Source organism: Macaca thibetana, chromosome 13 (assembly GCF_024542745.1).
Source record: "Macaca thibetana thibetana isolate TM-01 chromosome 13, ASM2454274v1, whole genome shotgun sequence".
Classification (NCBI taxonomy): domain Eukaryota; kingdom Metazoa; phylum Chordata; class Mammalia; order Primates; family Cercopithecidae; genus Macaca; species Macaca thibetana.
The window spans coordinates 79,902,075-79,918,828 of NC_065590.1; the positions used below are offsets into that span (position 1 = coordinate 79,902,075).

At 46.4% G+C, this 16,754-nt stretch overlaps 2 protein-coding genes across 4 annotated transcripts in view; one reads left to right on the top strand and one right to left on the bottom strand.

Moving 5' to 3' along the window:
- SNX17 (sorting nexin 17) overlaps positions 1-16,754 on the bottom strand; it is a 139,452-nt gene that overhangs the window by 33,159 nt on the left and 89,539 nt on the right. The window lies entirely within an intron of this gene.
- GTF3C2 (general transcription factor IIIC subunit 2) overlaps positions 1-16,754 on the top strand; it is a 29,271-nt gene that overhangs the window by 10,480 nt on the left and 2,037 nt on the right. For 2 of the 3 annotated variants that reach the window (XM_050753789.1, XM_050753788.1), the window contains exons 2-17: positions 1,476-1,746; positions 1,909-2,230; positions 2,825-3,110; positions 6,685-6,779; positions 7,148-7,225; positions 7,364-7,462; positions 8,252-8,479; positions 8,649-8,760; positions 8,972-9,080; positions 10,658-10,683; positions 10,866-10,995; positions 15,111-15,255; positions 15,354-15,515; positions 15,706-15,793; positions 16,060-16,188; positions 16,466-16,618. In XM_050753789.1, coding sequence (XP_050609746.1) covers positions 1,500-1,746; positions 1,909-2,230; positions 2,825-3,110; positions 6,685-6,779; positions 7,148-7,225; positions 7,364-7,462; positions 8,252-8,479; positions 8,649-8,760; positions 8,972-9,080; positions 10,658-10,683; positions 10,866-10,995; positions 15,111-15,255; positions 15,354-15,515; positions 15,706-15,793; positions 16,060-16,188; positions 16,466-16,618 — 2,409 coding nt within the window. In that variant the 5' untranslated portion in view covers positions 1,476-1,499. The remainder of the gene's footprint in view (positions 1-1,475; positions 1,747-1,908; positions 2,231-2,824; positions 3,111-6,684; positions 6,780-7,147; positions 7,226-7,363; positions 7,463-8,251; positions 8,480-8,648; positions 8,761-8,971; positions 9,081-10,657; positions 10,684-10,865; positions 10,996-15,110; positions 15,256-15,353; positions 15,516-15,705; positions 15,794-16,059; positions 16,189-16,465; positions 16,619-16,754) is intronic. The other variant, XM_050753790.1, reaches the window with a different exon arrangement.

Here is a 16,754-nt window from a genome sequence, read left to right on the forward strand (position 1 = left end):
GCCCTGTCCTCCCAAAGTGCTGGAATTACAGGCATAAGCTATCGTGCCTGGCAAGAAAATTATTTTTAAATATTTTTAGAGATGGGGTCTTATGGTTGCCTAGGCTGGAGTATGATAACACCATCATAGCTCACTGTAACCTCGAACTCCTAGGCTCAAGCAATCCTCCTGTTTCAGCCTTACATGTAGCTGGGACTACAGGTGCGCACCACCATGCCCAGCTAACTTTTAAAATTTTTTGTAGAGATGAGTTCTCCCTATGTTGCCCAGACTGGTGTTGAACTCCTGGCCTCAAGCAGTCCTTCTTCCTTGGCCTCTCAAAGTGTTGGAATTGCAGGCATAAGCCATCCTGCCTGGTCTTTTATTCTTAAATAAACTTATTCCTTGACTAATCCTTACAAAAATAGATGTTAACATTAAGTATGCCTCTTCACTTTGGTCTAAATTTTGTAGTATCTGGCAGCTCTTTTTTGTAGGATATTCTAAGGAAGTTGTGTCCCTTTCCTAGATTCATGATAAACAAATTTTTCTCTCTCTCCTTTTTTGGGGTGTGTGTATGTCTGTGTGTATGTTTCATTTCATTGGGTTTCAGAGACAGAGGTTAAATAATTGTGCATTCACTGCTTCATCCTTACAAGAAAATATATGAGCTTTAAATTAGATAATTATATATAGCATTTAGTATAGTGCTTGGCACATAGTTAGCATTTAATAAATGGAAGCTTTATGGCCAGGCACGGTGGCTCACACCTGTAATCCCAGCACTTTGGGAAGCTGAGGTGGGTGGATCACCTGAGGTCAGGAGTTTGAGACCAGCCTGGCCCACATGGTGAAACCTCATCTCTACTAAAAATACAAAAATTAGCTGGGCATGGTGGCACGTGCCTGTAATTCCAGCTACTCGGGAGGCTGAGGCAGGAGAATTGCTTGAACCCAGGAGGTGGAGGTTGCAGTTAGCTAAGATCACGCCATTACACTCCAGCCTGGGTGACAAGAGCGAAACTCTGTCAAAAAAAAAAAAAGAAAAAGAAAACTTTGTTTACTTGTTTGTCTGCTTCACCAAAATGTAAGTTCCATGAGGGCAGGGACCTTATCTGTCTTGCTTATTGTCATATCACCAGTTTCTTTTTTTGTTTTTAATTTTTAAATTAAAAAAAATTTTTTTTTTTTGCTAGAGAAGGGGTCTTGCTGTGTTGCCCAGGCTAGCCTCAAACTCCTAAGCTCAAGCTGCCTTCCTGCCTCAGCTTCCCAAAGTGTTGGGATTGCAGGTGTGAGCCACTGCACCTGGCTCCTTACCAGTTTCCAGAACAGTGCCTAACATATAGAAGGTGCTTAGTAAATATTGTTGAATGAGTGAATAATCAGAGAACTTGGGTATGGGTGTGAAATTGAGGGGAGAAAAGATGGGGAAACAAAAATCTGAGCTAGTACAAATAGTTTCTGTCTTCTACTCATTTGTATGTCTCTGTATGCAGGGGCAGCCATTTTGGGGGGTGCTGATGGATACCTGCGGGGTCGGCTATGTTGCCCTGGGGGAGGCCGGCCCCGTGGGGAACATGACTGTGGTAGACTCTCCTGGACAAGATGTGCTAAATCAGCTTGATGTCAAGACCTCTTCAGAAATGACCAGTGCAGAGGCTTCCATAGAGATGTCATTACCTCCCCCTTTGCCTGGATTTGAGGATTCTCCTGATCAGAGGAGGCTCCCTTCAGAGCAGGAAAGCCTCTCCAGACTGGAACAGCAAGGTATGTACCTTGTCCTCTTATCTTTTTATTCCCCATGCCGAGCTTAAGATGAAAGAGAGCAGGTTGAGCTCATAGGATCTTACAAACCTGGATACAGGGTAATCTTTTCCGAAGAGGTTTGAGTTCTGGTCCCATCTCACAGACCCATATTCTTCTCTACAGATCTTTCTTCAGAGATGTCAAAGGTTTCAAAGCCTAGGGCCTCAAAGCCTGGCCGGAAGAGAGGTGGTAGGACACGAAAAGGCCCCAAAAGGCCCCAACAGCCTAATCCTCCATCAGCCCCTCTGGTTCCTGGTCTCTTAGATCAGTCCAACCCTCTGTCCACCCCCATGCCTAAGAAACGAGGTCGAAAGTCCAAGGCAGAGCTGCTACTGCTGAAGTTGTCAAAAGACCTAGAACGGCCAGAATCTCCATCTCCAAAGAGGCCCCCTGAGGACTTTGAGACCCCTTCTGGGGAACGACCCCGCCGAAGGGCTGCCCAAGTGTAAGGATTGTGGGGCACAGCTTGGTGTGGGGTTGGGTGAAGGGATCAGGGTGGGGCAGATGTTGGAGGGATGAGAAGACTGTGATGAGGTATTAGGTAAGCAGGGGTGGTGTCTGGATTCTAGGGACTTCAGCAGTCCATTAGGCTCTTACCACAGCACTATTAATGGTACATATTGCTAACTTGGTTTATCTGAGAATTACTTTCTGTACTTTATGTCCAATGCCATTTTTCACAAACTACCCAGTTCTTTATTGCTGTTTTACTGTCCAGTATATGTCAATATATATGTGCTGTTCCATTCTTTCTCTTGCCCTCTGTGTTCTTTGACTGTGGTGGAATGAAAAATGCATTGAACTCGGAGTGAGAAGACCTGGGTTCAGATTCCACATTTGTTATCTGAATCATCTCGGCCAAGTCACATAACTTAGATTTCTGGTTTTTCATCTTCCAAGGGGGAAGGGGAAATTAATAGAGTTAATTGGTTAATCATGGGGTTATTGGGAGGATCCATTGAGATAAAGATAACCATGTCTGGAAACGTGGGTTCTCAGTTATATGTGAGAATGGCTCTGACTCTGCCCTATCCCACAGGGCACTTCTGTATCTTCAGGAACTGGCTGAAGAGCTCTCAACAGCCTTGCCTGCTCCTGTGTCCTGTCCTGAGGGCCCCAAGGTGAGCAGCCCCACCAAACCGAAGAAGATCCGGCAGCCAGCAGCCTGTCCAGGTGGAGAAGAGGTGGATGGTGCTCCACGGGATGAAGACTTTTTTCTCCAGGTTGAGGCTGAAGATGTGGAAGAAAGTGAGGGCCCAAGTGAGAGCTCGTCTGAACCTGAGCCTGCAGTGCCCCGAAGCACCCCACGAGGATCTACTTCAGGGGTAACCTCAATGGACAAGAAAGTGAATGGGGACATAGTAGGATTTTAGGGGACCAGCAAGGTACTGAGAAAGGAAAGATAGCTTTGACCTGGTAACTCTAATAGACAAAACGGGTTAAAGAAAAAAGGGTCAATTTCAAAAACAGTTGGCATATTAGGGAGAGCGCAGAAGAAGGGGTACGGTAAACAAGATTATTCATTCATATATTGAGTGTCTATTCTCTGTTAGGAAACACAAATATAAATAAGACAGTGTCCTGCCTTACAAGTTCACAGTGCAATCAGCACTACCCCAGGAGTGAACAAAATGATTTAGGCATATAGAGGAAGGGCAATTAACTGCTTAGGCCTCACAGAGGAATGATGGTTGAATTGCTTCTTGAAGGATAAGTAGAAGTTTGCCAGAGGGGATGGTTTTCCCAGAAATTGGTTATGGCTGGAGCACAGGGCCTGGAGTAAAGTTGTAGGCGAGATTAAACTGGAGAAGATGAAAGGACATAGACCAATAGGAACCAACAAAGATTGTTTTTGTTTATAGGTTTTTTTTGTGTGTGTGTCTGGTAAAATGTATGTAACATAAAATTTGCCATTTTAACCATTCTGGGCGCGGTGGCTAATGCCTGTAATCCCAGCACTTTGGGAGGCCGAGGCGGGTGGATCACCCGGGGTCAGGAGTTTGAAACCAGCCTGACCAATATAGTGAAACCCTGTCTCTACTAAAAATACAAAAATTAGCCAGGCATGGTGGTGCGCACCTGTAGTCCCCGCTACTCGGGAGACTGAGAAAGGAGAATCACTTGAACCCAGGAGGCAGAGGGTTGCAGTGAGCTGAGATCGACTACTGCACTCCAACCTGGGTAAGACAGCGAGACTCCATCTCAGAAAAAAAAAACATGCACAGTTCAGTTGTACAGAAACTCTGTACAACGAATGTTTTTAAGTAGAAAAATAACATCAGTTAGGAAAATAGGTCAAATTATAGTTGACAAGAGGACAGTTTTGCCAGGCACGGTGGCTCATGCCTTGTAATCCCAGCACTTTGGGAGGCCAAGGCAGGCAGATCACAAGGTCAAGAGTTCAAGACCAGCTTGGCCGACGTAGTGAAACCCCGTTTCTACTAAAAATAAAAATAAATTAGCTGGGTGTGGTGATGCATGCCTGTAATCCCAGCTACTCAAGAGGCTAAGGCAGGAGAATTGCTTGAACCCAGGAGGTGGAGGTTGCAGTGAGCCGAGATTGTACCATTGCACTCCAGCCCGGGCAACAGTGTGAAACTCCTTCTCAAAAAAAAAAAAAGAAAAGAAAAAAAAACAGTTTCCATTATTCAGGTAAGAGATATTGAGGTCCTAAATCAAGCAGTGAAGGAAGAGAAGAGCAGGGAGGGGGCAGATTCAAGAGATATGTAAAAGGCCAGGCGTGGTGGCTCACACCTGTAATCCAAGAACTTTGGGAGGCCAAGGCAGGTGGATCACTTGAGGCCAGGGGTTTGAGACCAGCTTGACCAACATAGTGAAACTCTGTCTCTACTAGAAATACAAAAATAATTAGCTGGGTGTGGTGGCATGCACCTGTAGTCCCAGCTACTTGGGAGACTGAGGCAGGAGAATCACTTGAACCCAGGAGGCAAAGGATGCGATGAGCTGAGATCACGTCATTGCACTCCAGCCAGACTCTGTCTTTAAAAAAAAAAAAAAGATAATTAAAAAAAATTTTTTAAAAATTCTTTTGTTTCTGTGTTCTCTCACAGAATGGAATATGTAAGAGAATTAACAGTATTTAGGAATTGAAGGGAGGGAGGAAGTTGAATAGCAGCTTCCAGCTTAAGTGGTGGCATCATGCACTGATCCTGGGAACATGGAAAGGGCGAAGGATGTGGGAGGGGCAAAGGTGGGGAGGGAAGAAGATGAATTCACTTTTTTTTTCCTTTTTTTTTTTTTTGAAACAGAGTCTTGCTCTGTTACCCAGGCTGGAGTGCAGTGGAGCGATCTCAGCTCACTGCAACCTCCGCCTCCTGGGTTCAAGCGATTCTCCTGCCTCAGCTTCCCAAGTAGCTGGGATTACAGGCACGTGCCACCACACTCAGCTAACTTGTATTTTTAGTAGAGATGGGGTTTTGCCATGTTGGCTAGGCTGGTCTTGAATTCTTGACCTCAGGTGATCTGCCCGCCTTGGCCTCCCAAAGTGCTGGGATTACAGGTGCGAGTCACCACACCTGGCAGAATTCACTTTCTGACATGTTGAGTTTGAGATGCCCATGGGCCATGGGCCATTCTGCTGGAGATGTCTGATCACCAGTTGCATATATGAGACCAGTGCCTTACTTGCCTCATGTGCAACATTTAAGGGACAACAGAAACCCTCAGTAATAGAGATAAATGCTATTTTGATGCAACATTTAAAAAAATCAAATCAATGCAACAAATCATGGGTATTTTGTTCCATGATGAACAAAATATCAAAATTTTAAAGACAGGAACTTTACTGATTTTTTTTTTAACTGATTATTTTTTTTCCATTTGCCTCATGCTCTAATATGACTTGCCACAACACTGTCTAGAACTTGTAGAGAAGTTGAGACCGAGTCAGGTTTACATTACGGAGATGTAAACTTGATAATCAGGCATAAAGATGGTAGTCAAACTGGGTTCAGTGGTATGCATTTGTACTTTGAGCTACTCAGGAGGCTGAGGCAGAAGGAGTTTTTGAGCCCAGGAGTTGATGTCTGGCATGGGCAACATAGCAAGACCCTGTCTCTAAATTTTTAAAAAGGCCAGGTGTGGTGGCTCACACCTGTAATTCCAGCACTTTGGGAGGCTGAGGGGGAAGGATCACTTGAGCCCAGGAGTTCAAAATCAGTCTGGGCCATGGAGAAACCTTGTCTCTACAAAATAATACAAAAATATTAGCCAGGTGTGGTGCGCTGTGCCTGTAGTCCCAGCTACTCAGGAGGCAGAGGTGAGAGGATTGCTTGAGCCCAGGAGGCAGAGGCTGGGGCTGCAGTGAGCCAAGATCGCGCCACTGCACTCCAGCCTGGGCGACAGAGTGAGACCCTGTCTCAAAAACAAAAACAAAAAAAACAACCAAATAAACAAAAAGATAGTAGGCAAAGCTTTGGGACATGAGATGAGATTACTAGGAGTGTGTCAGTGTCTGTCTGTCTGTGTAGAGGGGCGAGAAGACGACAGGAACTCTGGGGAATACCATCATTGAGGAGACCTGTCAAGAAGGGAGAGCATGTGAAGGAATATTAGAGAGGGGAGAGGAGTAAGGGAGACTGTTCCATAGGGTGGGAGTTTCAAGAGGCATAAGGGAAGTCCTCTGAATCAAATGCCATGGAGATGTTGAGGAAGCTGAACAGAAAATAGGTAACGGATTTTGCATTTTCGATGGAGGAGTAGTGCAGAAGGTAAAGAAGTCATAATGGTTGAAACACAAATCTTTTAAGATGCTGATAGGGCAGTGATTGGAAGGGGAGGTATTGCCAAAGAAGATAAAAACTGGAAAAGAACTGTCTCTGGGACTTTGTCCAACCTGTAGAATTTGCTTCCTTATATTTTCTTCAATTTGATCCTCAGAAGCAGAAGCCACACTGCCGGGGAATGGCTCCCAATGGCTTACCAAATCACATCATGGCTCCTGTTTGGAAGTGCCTCCATCTCACCAAGGACTTGTGAGACTTGGGAACTGGGGGCTGGGGATAATGAAGGGGTGGTAGAGGAGTGCAAGGATGGTATTGAAGTGGGGCTGTGGGAAAGACAAGCAGTCATGGGGGATACTGTGATGACACTCATTACTAAAAAGCACTGCTCTAGAGGCAAGAGCTCTAGAACGCTTTAACTGAAGTGAAATAAAATGAAAGGCTCTGTTTCTCAGCTGCACTAGCCACATTTTAGGTGCCCAGTAGCTAATTGGAGCTAGCAGCTGGCATATTGGGCAGCACAGATAATAGATCATTTCCATCCCCACAGAAAGTTTTATTGGACTGTGCTGCTCTAGAATCCCTCTCCTCCTCCATTAATGCTGCTGCTTTTTCTCCAGCCGAGAGCAGAAACATTCATACTGGGAGTTTGCTGAATGGATTCCTTTAGCCTGGAAGTGGCACTTGTTATCTGAGCTGTAAGTTGAAGCAGCATCTCTGAAGCTTAGGAAGGGTGACACCACTGGAGACGAAAGGGTGACAGAGGCTCTATAGTGGGAACCCTGGGATGGGTGAAACCCTTCCAAATTTAAACTGTTCCCTTTGCCTTCCCCCAGTGAGGCCGCTCCCTACCTGCCCCAGGAGGAGAAGTCTCCATTGTTTTCTGTACAACGTGAAGGGCTACCTGAAGATGGCACCCTCTACCGAATAAACAGGTGAAGATTGCACATCCGCCCTTTTTTCTGATTCTGGAGCCAGAAACAAGAAAAATGAATGTTGAAAGAGATGACAGATAAGTCCTGTCCTTCCCTTGATGCTGGTCGAGTTGGTCCCAAGAATAAGAGTGCTGGCTAGAGCTGGTCAGTCCTCTCTGATTTGTAGTGTTCATTACTGCTGGCAGGCTGAGGGAAGCTAGAGAGATTTAGGGGTCAAAGCAGTTCACAAGGTTACATGTACTCAGATAGACCTGGACAGACTAGCCTTAGGGAAAATACTGTAGTATTCCAGAATGAACAGCCCTGAAGATGAGCTGGAGCTAGACAGACTTTGGAGGCTGGGCATGGTGGCTCACACCTGTAATCCCAGCACTTTGGGAGGCCAAAAAGGGAGGATTACATGAGCCCACGAGTTCGAGACCAGCCTAGGCAACATAGCAAGACCCCTATCTCTACAAAAAATTTTAAAGTTAGTGGGGTATGGTGGCATGTGCTACTCCAGAGGCTGAGGTGGGATAACCACTTGAGCCTGGGAGGTCAAGGCTGCAGATCATGCCACTGCACTCCATCCTAGGTGACAGACCCCATCTCAAATAATATAAGACAGACTTTGGGAAGGAAAGCAGGAAGATACAAATGGTAGCCAAGGACTCTTCTCACTTGTGAACTGTTTTTGATATTCAGGCTCTTGCTTGAGCCAGTTCATACTGGCTCTGGGTGGAGCTCCCATACAGTCCTCATTACCTTTCATTAATTCCTTTCTTCATCCCATCTTTGATTTTTCTCTAGATTTAGCTCGATCACAGCACATCCAGAGCGCTGGGATGTGTCCTTCTTCACGGGGGGACCGCTCTGGGCTCTGGACTGGTGCCCAGTGCCAGAGGGGGCAGGAGCCTCGCAATATGTGGCTCTTTTCTCCAGCCCTGACATGAATGAGACACACCCACTGAGCCAGCTTCATTCGGGTCCTGGGCTGCTCCAGCTCTGGGGCCTTGGGACCTTGCAGCAAGAAAGCTGGTGAGGTGGGGTTGGACACTGCCATGGGAGGGTGGTTGAGGACAGCAGGATGGGGTCTGGACAGGATAGGGGGAAGGGATTGGATTGGGCTGAGACAAGGGGAGCTTACCTCTGGCAGCCCTATGTCCCTTCTTCCTACCCACCATCCCCACATGCTCTCTCTCTCCAGTCCTGGCAACAGGGCCCACTTTGTCTATGGGATTGCTTGTGACAATGGCTGCATCTGGGACCTCAAGTTCTGCCCTAGTGGAGCATGGGAACTTCCAGGCACCCCTCGGAAGGTACTTCGCAGTCGACTGTGGGATGGCCCTAGGACTCAAAGCCAGGACAAAGAGGCCCTGGGAATTCTTAGAGTTTAAGGAAGGAAAGTTGGAGTGTGGTGGATGGAGTTTTTCCAGCAACTCCATACAGTATTTTCAGGGACTAGAACCTCAAAGGTTTTCTGTGAGTCAGTTGAAGGCAGCAAGCCTCAGCACATCTTTTACCCTTTAGGCTCCTCTCCTGCCCCGGTTGGGTCTCTTGGCTCTGGCCTGCTCAGACGGGAAAGTACTGCTGTTCAGTCTACCCCATCCAGAGGCCCTGCTGGCTCAGCAACCCCCAGGTGAGTAGCACAGCAAGGAGAATGGGGCTGCTGTCTTGGTGGCCAGAGCATAGCAGGACCTATCTCCCTGGAAGCTCCCCTGGGCCAGTCTCTCTAGCACAAAGCCTTACTCAGCCACACACATACCCTGCGTTGTGACTCTGGTTTGTTCTCGAGCCCTCTCTCTTTTGCAGTCTTGCAGCTGTACTCTCTCTTTATCTCTCCTTCCCTCTTCTGTGCTCTCAGGACTTTCCCCCTGTTGCTGCCACAGGTAACTGGCTGTGTAAAGAGCTGCTGAGGGCTTGGGCTGATGGATAGGGCCCATCTCCCCTGCCATACTCTTGTTCCCCTAATCCTGTTCTTAGCCCCTCCTGCCCTCACCATCACACAAACACAATCCCTTGTTCTGAAGAGAGGGATAGAATAGAGAGCTGAAGATGAGCAAGAGGAAGAAGGAGTCAGGAAAAGGCAGCTCCTATATGTTGAATTTATTTTTCATTAGTACTGAGTATTTAAAGAAGAGGGCACAAAGGTTGGAGCCCTGAGAAGTCCCATATGTGGTGGTCTTGCGGAGTGGGTTGAGGAGGTAATAGGAGGTCAGAAAATAAAGATAGTAAATACAGACAGTTCTTTCAAGAAGTTTCGCTGTGGGACTGGGCATGGTGGCCCATGCCTTAATTCCAGTACTTTGCAAGGCCTAGGTGGTAGGATTGCTTGAGCCTAGGAGTTTGAGACCAGCTGGGGCAATATAATGAGATGTCGTCTCTACAAAAAAATTTTAAAAAGTAGCCGAGCATAGTGATGCGTGCCTGTAGTCCCAGCTACTTGGGAGGCCTAGGTGGGAGGATCACTTATGCCCAGGAGGTTGAGGCTGCAGTGAACTGAGATTGTGCCACTGCACTGTAGCCTGGGTGACTTAGTGAGACCCTGTCTCAAAAAAAAAAAAAAAAAAAAAATTGGCTGTGAAGAGGAGCCAGTAATTGAGGGTGGTGGATTGCCTGAGTGTGGTCAGTAAAGAAAGGTTTTGTCCCTTTATTTGGATAGGAGACAGTAGGGCATGTTCACATGGCAACATGGGAGTGACAGACTAGGGAGGGAACAAGTGGATGACACAGGAGGAAGGAGGATAACAGAATGAGCAGTGTTCTGGAAAAGGTGCTAGAGGATGAGGAGAGAGTGGAGTGAAGGGATTGCTCTTCTGATAGGAGGAAGGATACTATCAGGTGTAACAGAAGGAAAGAAGATGGGAGCAGATAGAGGTAGGTTCATAAATTTGGTGATGGAAAGATAAGGACTTTCTCAACAAAGGATAAGGGAACGTCACTATTTAAAGGATTGGTTGCTGATTTAAGAGCAAGGCCTGTGTCCGCAGAGGAGGTCTACAGGAAAAAAAAAAAGCGAGGCCTGGCTAGGCATGGTGGCTCATACTTATAATCCCAGCACTTTGGGAGGCTGAGGCAGGAGGATTGCTTGAGCCTAGGAGTTGGAGGCTGCAGTGAGCCATGATCATGCCACTGCACTCGGGCCTGGGTGACAGAGTAAGACCCGCTGAGTCCTCGGGATCCATAGAGTTAGTTACTGCTCTTTTTCCCTCACAGATGCAGTGAAGCCTGCCATATATAAGGTGAGTGAGGAACCTGCTACCTTAGCTGAGGCTCCATCTTCTTAGAGCCTCACCTTGCTGATTCCACAGTGAGTCTCCTTATACTTCTGAAAAATACCCTCATCCTGCTGGATTAAACATTGATGTGAGCTTTCATTCCAGTGTAGGTGTCCCTAACCCTGGTCCCATCTCTTTCCCTGCAGGTACAATGTGTGGCAACTCTGCAGGTAGGGTCTATGCAAGCTACAGACCCCTCTGAGTGTGGTCAGTGCCTTAGCCTGGCCTGGATGCCTACCAGGCCCCACCAACACCTAGCTGCTGGATATTATAATGGTAAAAATACCAAAATAAAACATAAGGAACTATTGCTCTTTACATTTTTTATATATGCTTGTTTTTTGGTGGTTTCTTTGGTGGTTCAGTACTGGATATATAGTTAGAAATATTCAGGCAATGTGAAAAAACTAGAAAGAAATAAGTCACTAGACTGTTTCTACTCAGAAAAAAATTTAAGAGTAGATAGATGCTGGGCCAGGCATGGTGGCTCATGCTTATAATCCCAGCACATTGAGGAGCTGAAGCAGGCAGATCACTTCAGGTCAGGAGTTCGAGACCAGCCTGGTCAACATAGTGAAACCCTGTCTCTACCAAAAAATACAAAAAATTAGCTCAGCGTGGGGGCACACGCCTGTAATCCCAGCTACTTGGGAGGCTGAGGCATGAGAACCCGGGAGGCAGAGGTTTCAGTGAGCCAAGATCACACCCCTGCACTCCAGCCTAGGCAACAGAGTGAGATCCTGTCTGGGGGAAAAAAAAAAGTAGATGCCTGCCAGATGTGGTGGCTCATGCCTATAATCCCAGTACTTTGGGTGGCTGAAGTGGGAGGGAATCACTTGAGGCTGGGACTTCAAGACCAGCTGGACAACATAGACCTCATCGTTAAAAACAACATTTTTAGGCTGGGCGTGGTGGCTCACGCCTGTAATCCCAGCACTTTGGGAGGCCAAGGCGGGCGGATTATGAGGTCAGGAGATCGAGACCATCCTGGCTAACACAGTGAAACCCTGCCTCTACTAAAAATACAAAAAATTAGCTGGGCACGGTGGCAGGCGCCTGTAGTCCCAGCTACCCAGGAGGCTAGGGCAGGAGAATGGCATGAACCCAGGAAGTGGAGTCTGCAGTGAGCTGAGATCGCGCCACTGCACTCCAGCCTGGAGAACGGAGCGAGACTCTGTCTTAAAAAACATATATATATACTAAAAATAATAACATTTTTTAAAAATTAAAAAGTGAGGAGGAACATCCTTTCACGCAGTTCTTTTTTTTTTTTTTTTTTGAGACGGAGTCTCGCTCTGTCACCCAGGCTGGAGTACAGTGGCCGGATCTCAGCTCACTGCAAGCTCCGTCTCCCAGGTTTATGCCATTCTCCTGCCTCAGCCTCCCGAGTAGCTGGGACTACAGGCACCCGCCACCTCGCCCGGCTAGTTTTTTGTATTTTTAGTAGAGACGGGGTTTCACCGTGTTAGCCAGGATGGTCTCGATCTCCTGACCTCATGATCCGCCCGTCTCGGCCTCCCAAAGTGCTGGGATTACAGGCTTGAGCCACCGCGCCCGGCCTTCACGCAGTTCTTTATGTATATATACAAATAAAAAGATCAGAGGAAAGAAAGAGTTTTATAAAAATGGGATCAGCCAGGCATGGTGGCTCACACCTGTAATTGGGAGGCTGAGGCAGGAGAATCGCAGCCCAGGAGTTGGAGACTGGGCAACATGGTGAAACCCTGTCTCTAACTAACTAGCTAACTAACTAAATGAATAAAAATGGGATCATACTGTGTAAGGTATTCTAAAATAAAATGTATTAAATTTAATTATATCTTAATTTTATAGAAGAAAAAGACAGTAAAGTCAGACTGAAATATTGGCTAAGCTCCTGCTGAATGTTTCTTCACTATAAGCAACACATATATATTTATAATAAATATTACTTTATAATAACTCCAACATTAAGTAGTTGGAGTTACTAGGTTTTGTTTTGTTGTGTTTTGTTTTATTTTGAGATAGGGTCTCATTGTGTCACCCAGGCTGGAGTGCAGTGGCAAGATCTTGGCTCACTGCATCCTGGACTTCCTGGGCTCAAGCAATCCTCTAACCTCAGCCTCTGGAGTAGTTGGAACTACAGGAACAAGTTACAATGCCCGGCTAATTTTTTGTGTTTTTTGTAGAGATGGGGTTTTGCCATGTTGCCCAGGCTGGTCTTGACCTCCTGAGCTCAAAGTGATCACCTCCCTCAGCCAGCTGCTGGGATTACAAATGTGAGCTACTGTGCCTGGCCTAGATTGTTATTTTTAAATGACAGTGTTATTGGCCAGGTGCGGTGGCTCATGTCTGTAATCCCAGCATTTTGGGAGGCCGAGGCGGGCAGATCACGAGGTCAAGACATCGAGACCATCCTAGCCAACATGGTGAAACCCTGTCTCTACTAAAAAATAGAAAAATAGCTGGGCAGGATGGCACGTGCCTGTAGTCCCAGCTACTCGGGAGGCTTGAACCTGGAAGGTGAATGTTGCAGTGAGCCAAGATCGTGCCACTGCACTCCAGCCTGGCGACAGAGTGAGACTCCATTTCAAAAACAAAATGACAGTGTTATTTTTAGGAAAGTAGACTTTCTGCTAGGAAGGAAAGGAAATTAACACTCTTACATGTCTTTTTATTGTCCCTTTCTCCATGTTCTTTTTCTTTTGGTGGTATTATTCTTACGTTGTCAGGGTACATGATTCTTCATGCTGTTCTGCTTTCTTAATTCCTAAACTTGATTGAGTGCCTCTACCAGTCCATTTATCTTAGTCTCCCCCCCAATTGCTGAATTATTTATATTGCATGGCTATAATTCATCATCAACAAATTTTTTTCAAGAAAGGTTCATAGGTACTGCATTCATTCCCTCAGCAGCTCAGCCTTCTGAGTAGCTGAGACTACAGGCATGCACCACCACACCCGGCTATTTTTTTTTTTTTTGAGACAGGGTCTCTGGGGTCCAGGCTGGAGTGCAGTGGCACGATCTCAGCTCACTGCAACCTCCACCTCCCGAGTTCAAGCGATTCTCCCACCTCAGCTTCTTGAGTAGCTGGGATTACAGGCGCATGCCACCAAAGGCCAGCTAATTATATTTTTAGTAGAGATGGGGTTTCACCATATTGTTCAGGCTGGTCTCAAACTCCTGACCTCAGGTGGTATGGCCACCCTGGCCTCCTAAAGTGCTGAGATTACAGGCGTGAGCCATCGTACCTGGGCTTATTTTATTTTTTAGAGACGGGGTCTCAGTATATTGCCCAGGCTGGTCTCAAACTCTTGGGTGCAAGTGTTCTTCCTGCCTTTACCTACCAAAGTGCTAGGATTATAGACATGAGCCACTGCACCTAGCAACATTGTGTTGCTTTTGACTTTTTGCCTGTTCTCTTTTTCTTGGGGCAGTTAGCGAACATTTTCTTTGTCTTTTTTTTTTTTGAGATGGAGTCTTGCTCTGTCTCCCAGGCTGGAGTGCAGTGGCGTGATCTCGGCTCACTGCAACCTCTGCTTCCTGGGTTCAAGTGATTCTCATGTCTCACCCTGCCAAGCATCTGGGATTACAAGCACGCACCACTACACTGGCTAATTTTTTTTGTATTTTTATTAGTGATGGGGGTTTTACCATGTTGGCCAGGTTGGTCTTGAACTCCTGACGTCAAGTGATCCACCCACATTGGCCTCCCAAAGTGTTGAGATTACAGGCGTGAGCCACTGCGCCTGGCTTCCTAGAGTTTTTATGCTTTTTTTTTTTTTTTGAGACGGAGTCTTATTCTCGTCACCCAGGCTGGAGTGCAGTGGTACAATTTCATCTCACTGCAACCTCCGCCTCCCGGTTCAAGCAGTTCTCCTGCCTCAGCCTCCCGAGTAGCTGGGATTACAGGCACCCACCACCACATCTGGCCAATTTTTTGTATTTTTAGTACAGACAGGGTTTCACCGTGTTGACCAGGCTGGTCTCAAACTCCTGACCTCAGGTGATCCACCACCTGCACTGGCCTCCCAAAGTGTTAAGATTATAGGCGTGAGCCACTGTGTGCCCAGCCTATGCTTTTTAAAAGTTTCTTGACTTTCATTTATAGGGAGAGTAGAGAGAGGTGCATTCTACCCTGTGTACTAGGTGTGTTCACCCTATCATTTTTCAACTGTAGATTCCAGACAAAGCTATTACTTTTTTGTTGAAGAGAATTGGGGTTAAAATATCATGTTGAGTCTTTAAGCCCTGGAGGGAATGCTGGATAGCTAATCAGGATCCCCATATCCTTTCATAGTGGTTTGGATCTGAGGGTAGAAGACAAAGGTCCTAGGTGCTCAGAGAAAGAAATTAGAGCAAGGAAGAGAGAACTTGCTTTTAATGCTTACACATTCTGTCCCTATTTCAGGCATGGTGGTTTTCTGGAACCTTCCCACTAACTCACCCCTGCAGCGGATACGGCTCTCTGATGGCTCCTTAAAGCTCTACCCCTTCCAGTGTTTCCTAGCCCATGACCAGGCTGTACGTACCCTTCAGTGGTGCAAAGCTAACAGGTATGGAATAGGAGATGTGTGGAGGGGGAAGGTGAAGACTGGGACTGGCTGACTCTTCCACATTTGTTCGGATTTGACCTTCTCCCATCTTTTTACAGCCATTTCCTTGTCTCTGCGGGGAGTGACCGGAAAATCAAATTCTGGGACCTTCGACGACCTTACGAACCCATAAACTCTATCAAGCGCTTCTTGAGTACAGAACTGGCCTGGCTGCTCCCCTACAACGGTGTCACCGTGGCTCAGGACAACTGCTATGCCTCGTACGGCAAGATGGAGATAGGGACATCTAGGGACAGGCCCTAAGGGTTGGAGTGCAAAGCATGCCAGATTGTTGTGGGGAGAGGAGGGTAGAGAGTTGGTTCACTGAGGTGGTTTAAATTCTGGAAGAGGTTAAGGAGAAGAAATGAATCTAAAGAAAAGGAAGGTTTAAATTTATTTCTCTTTTAACAGTTATGGACTCTGTGGGATTCATTATATTGACGCTGGTTATCTTGGTTTCAAGGCCTACTTCACTGCTCCTAGAAAAGGCACTGTTTGGGTGAGCCCCCCCTTTCTTTTGCAGTCTTCATTACACAGGAAAATGGCTCATTTATGCACTATTAGTGTCAGAAATAGGCAGTAGTTTTGGGTAGGAGAAGATAGCTATGTGGTAACTCTCATCAGGGCTGTCAGTTATGATAAACTCATTTTTGTTTGTGTGTGTCTCAGACTGTGCAGTTGTTACCAGTTCATAGCTCTGAATGAATATATGAATGAATGAATGAATGAATGAATGAATGAATGAAATCTGTCTCTTTCTATTAGAGTCTTTCAGGATCCGACTGGCTTGGGACGATAGCTGCAGGAGATATATCCGGGGAGCTCATTGCTGCTATATTGCCAGATATGGCACTGAATCCAATAAATGTCAAGCGACCTGTAGAGCGAAGATTTGTACGTATATGAACATCTAACAGCAGCTGTTGGGTCCTAACCCACATGCCCTCCCAAATTCTGGTAGAGTACAAATTAGTGCTAGGTCTCCCAGCCCTTATATTATCCCAGAAAGTCTTAGCACAGACTTGTGTATAATCTTCCCTATCCTACTGCATCTGAGCACATAAAGATACTACTTTCTTCCATCTTTAAGCCTTTCCTGCCCAAACCACTTTCCTCTGCTTTTATTCTGTCTTTAATATTATAGAACCTAATTTCATGGTCTCCTTTCCAGCCTATATATAAAGCAGATCTGATACCGTATCAGGACAGTCCTGAAGGTCCCGACCATTCTTCTGCTTCATCTGGGGTCCCCAACCCTCCCAAGGCTCGAACTTATACTGAAACTGTCAACCATCACTACTTGCTCTTTCAAGACACAGATTTGGTAAGCTGAGGCCAGGAGAATGGGTGTGGTGTTAGAAAAGGTAGAAAACTTTAGTCTTTGTATAGTACGTAATCCTGAGTTCAGCACAAAGATATAAAACTAAGGAGCCTCGGCCAGGCATGGTGGCTCATGCCTG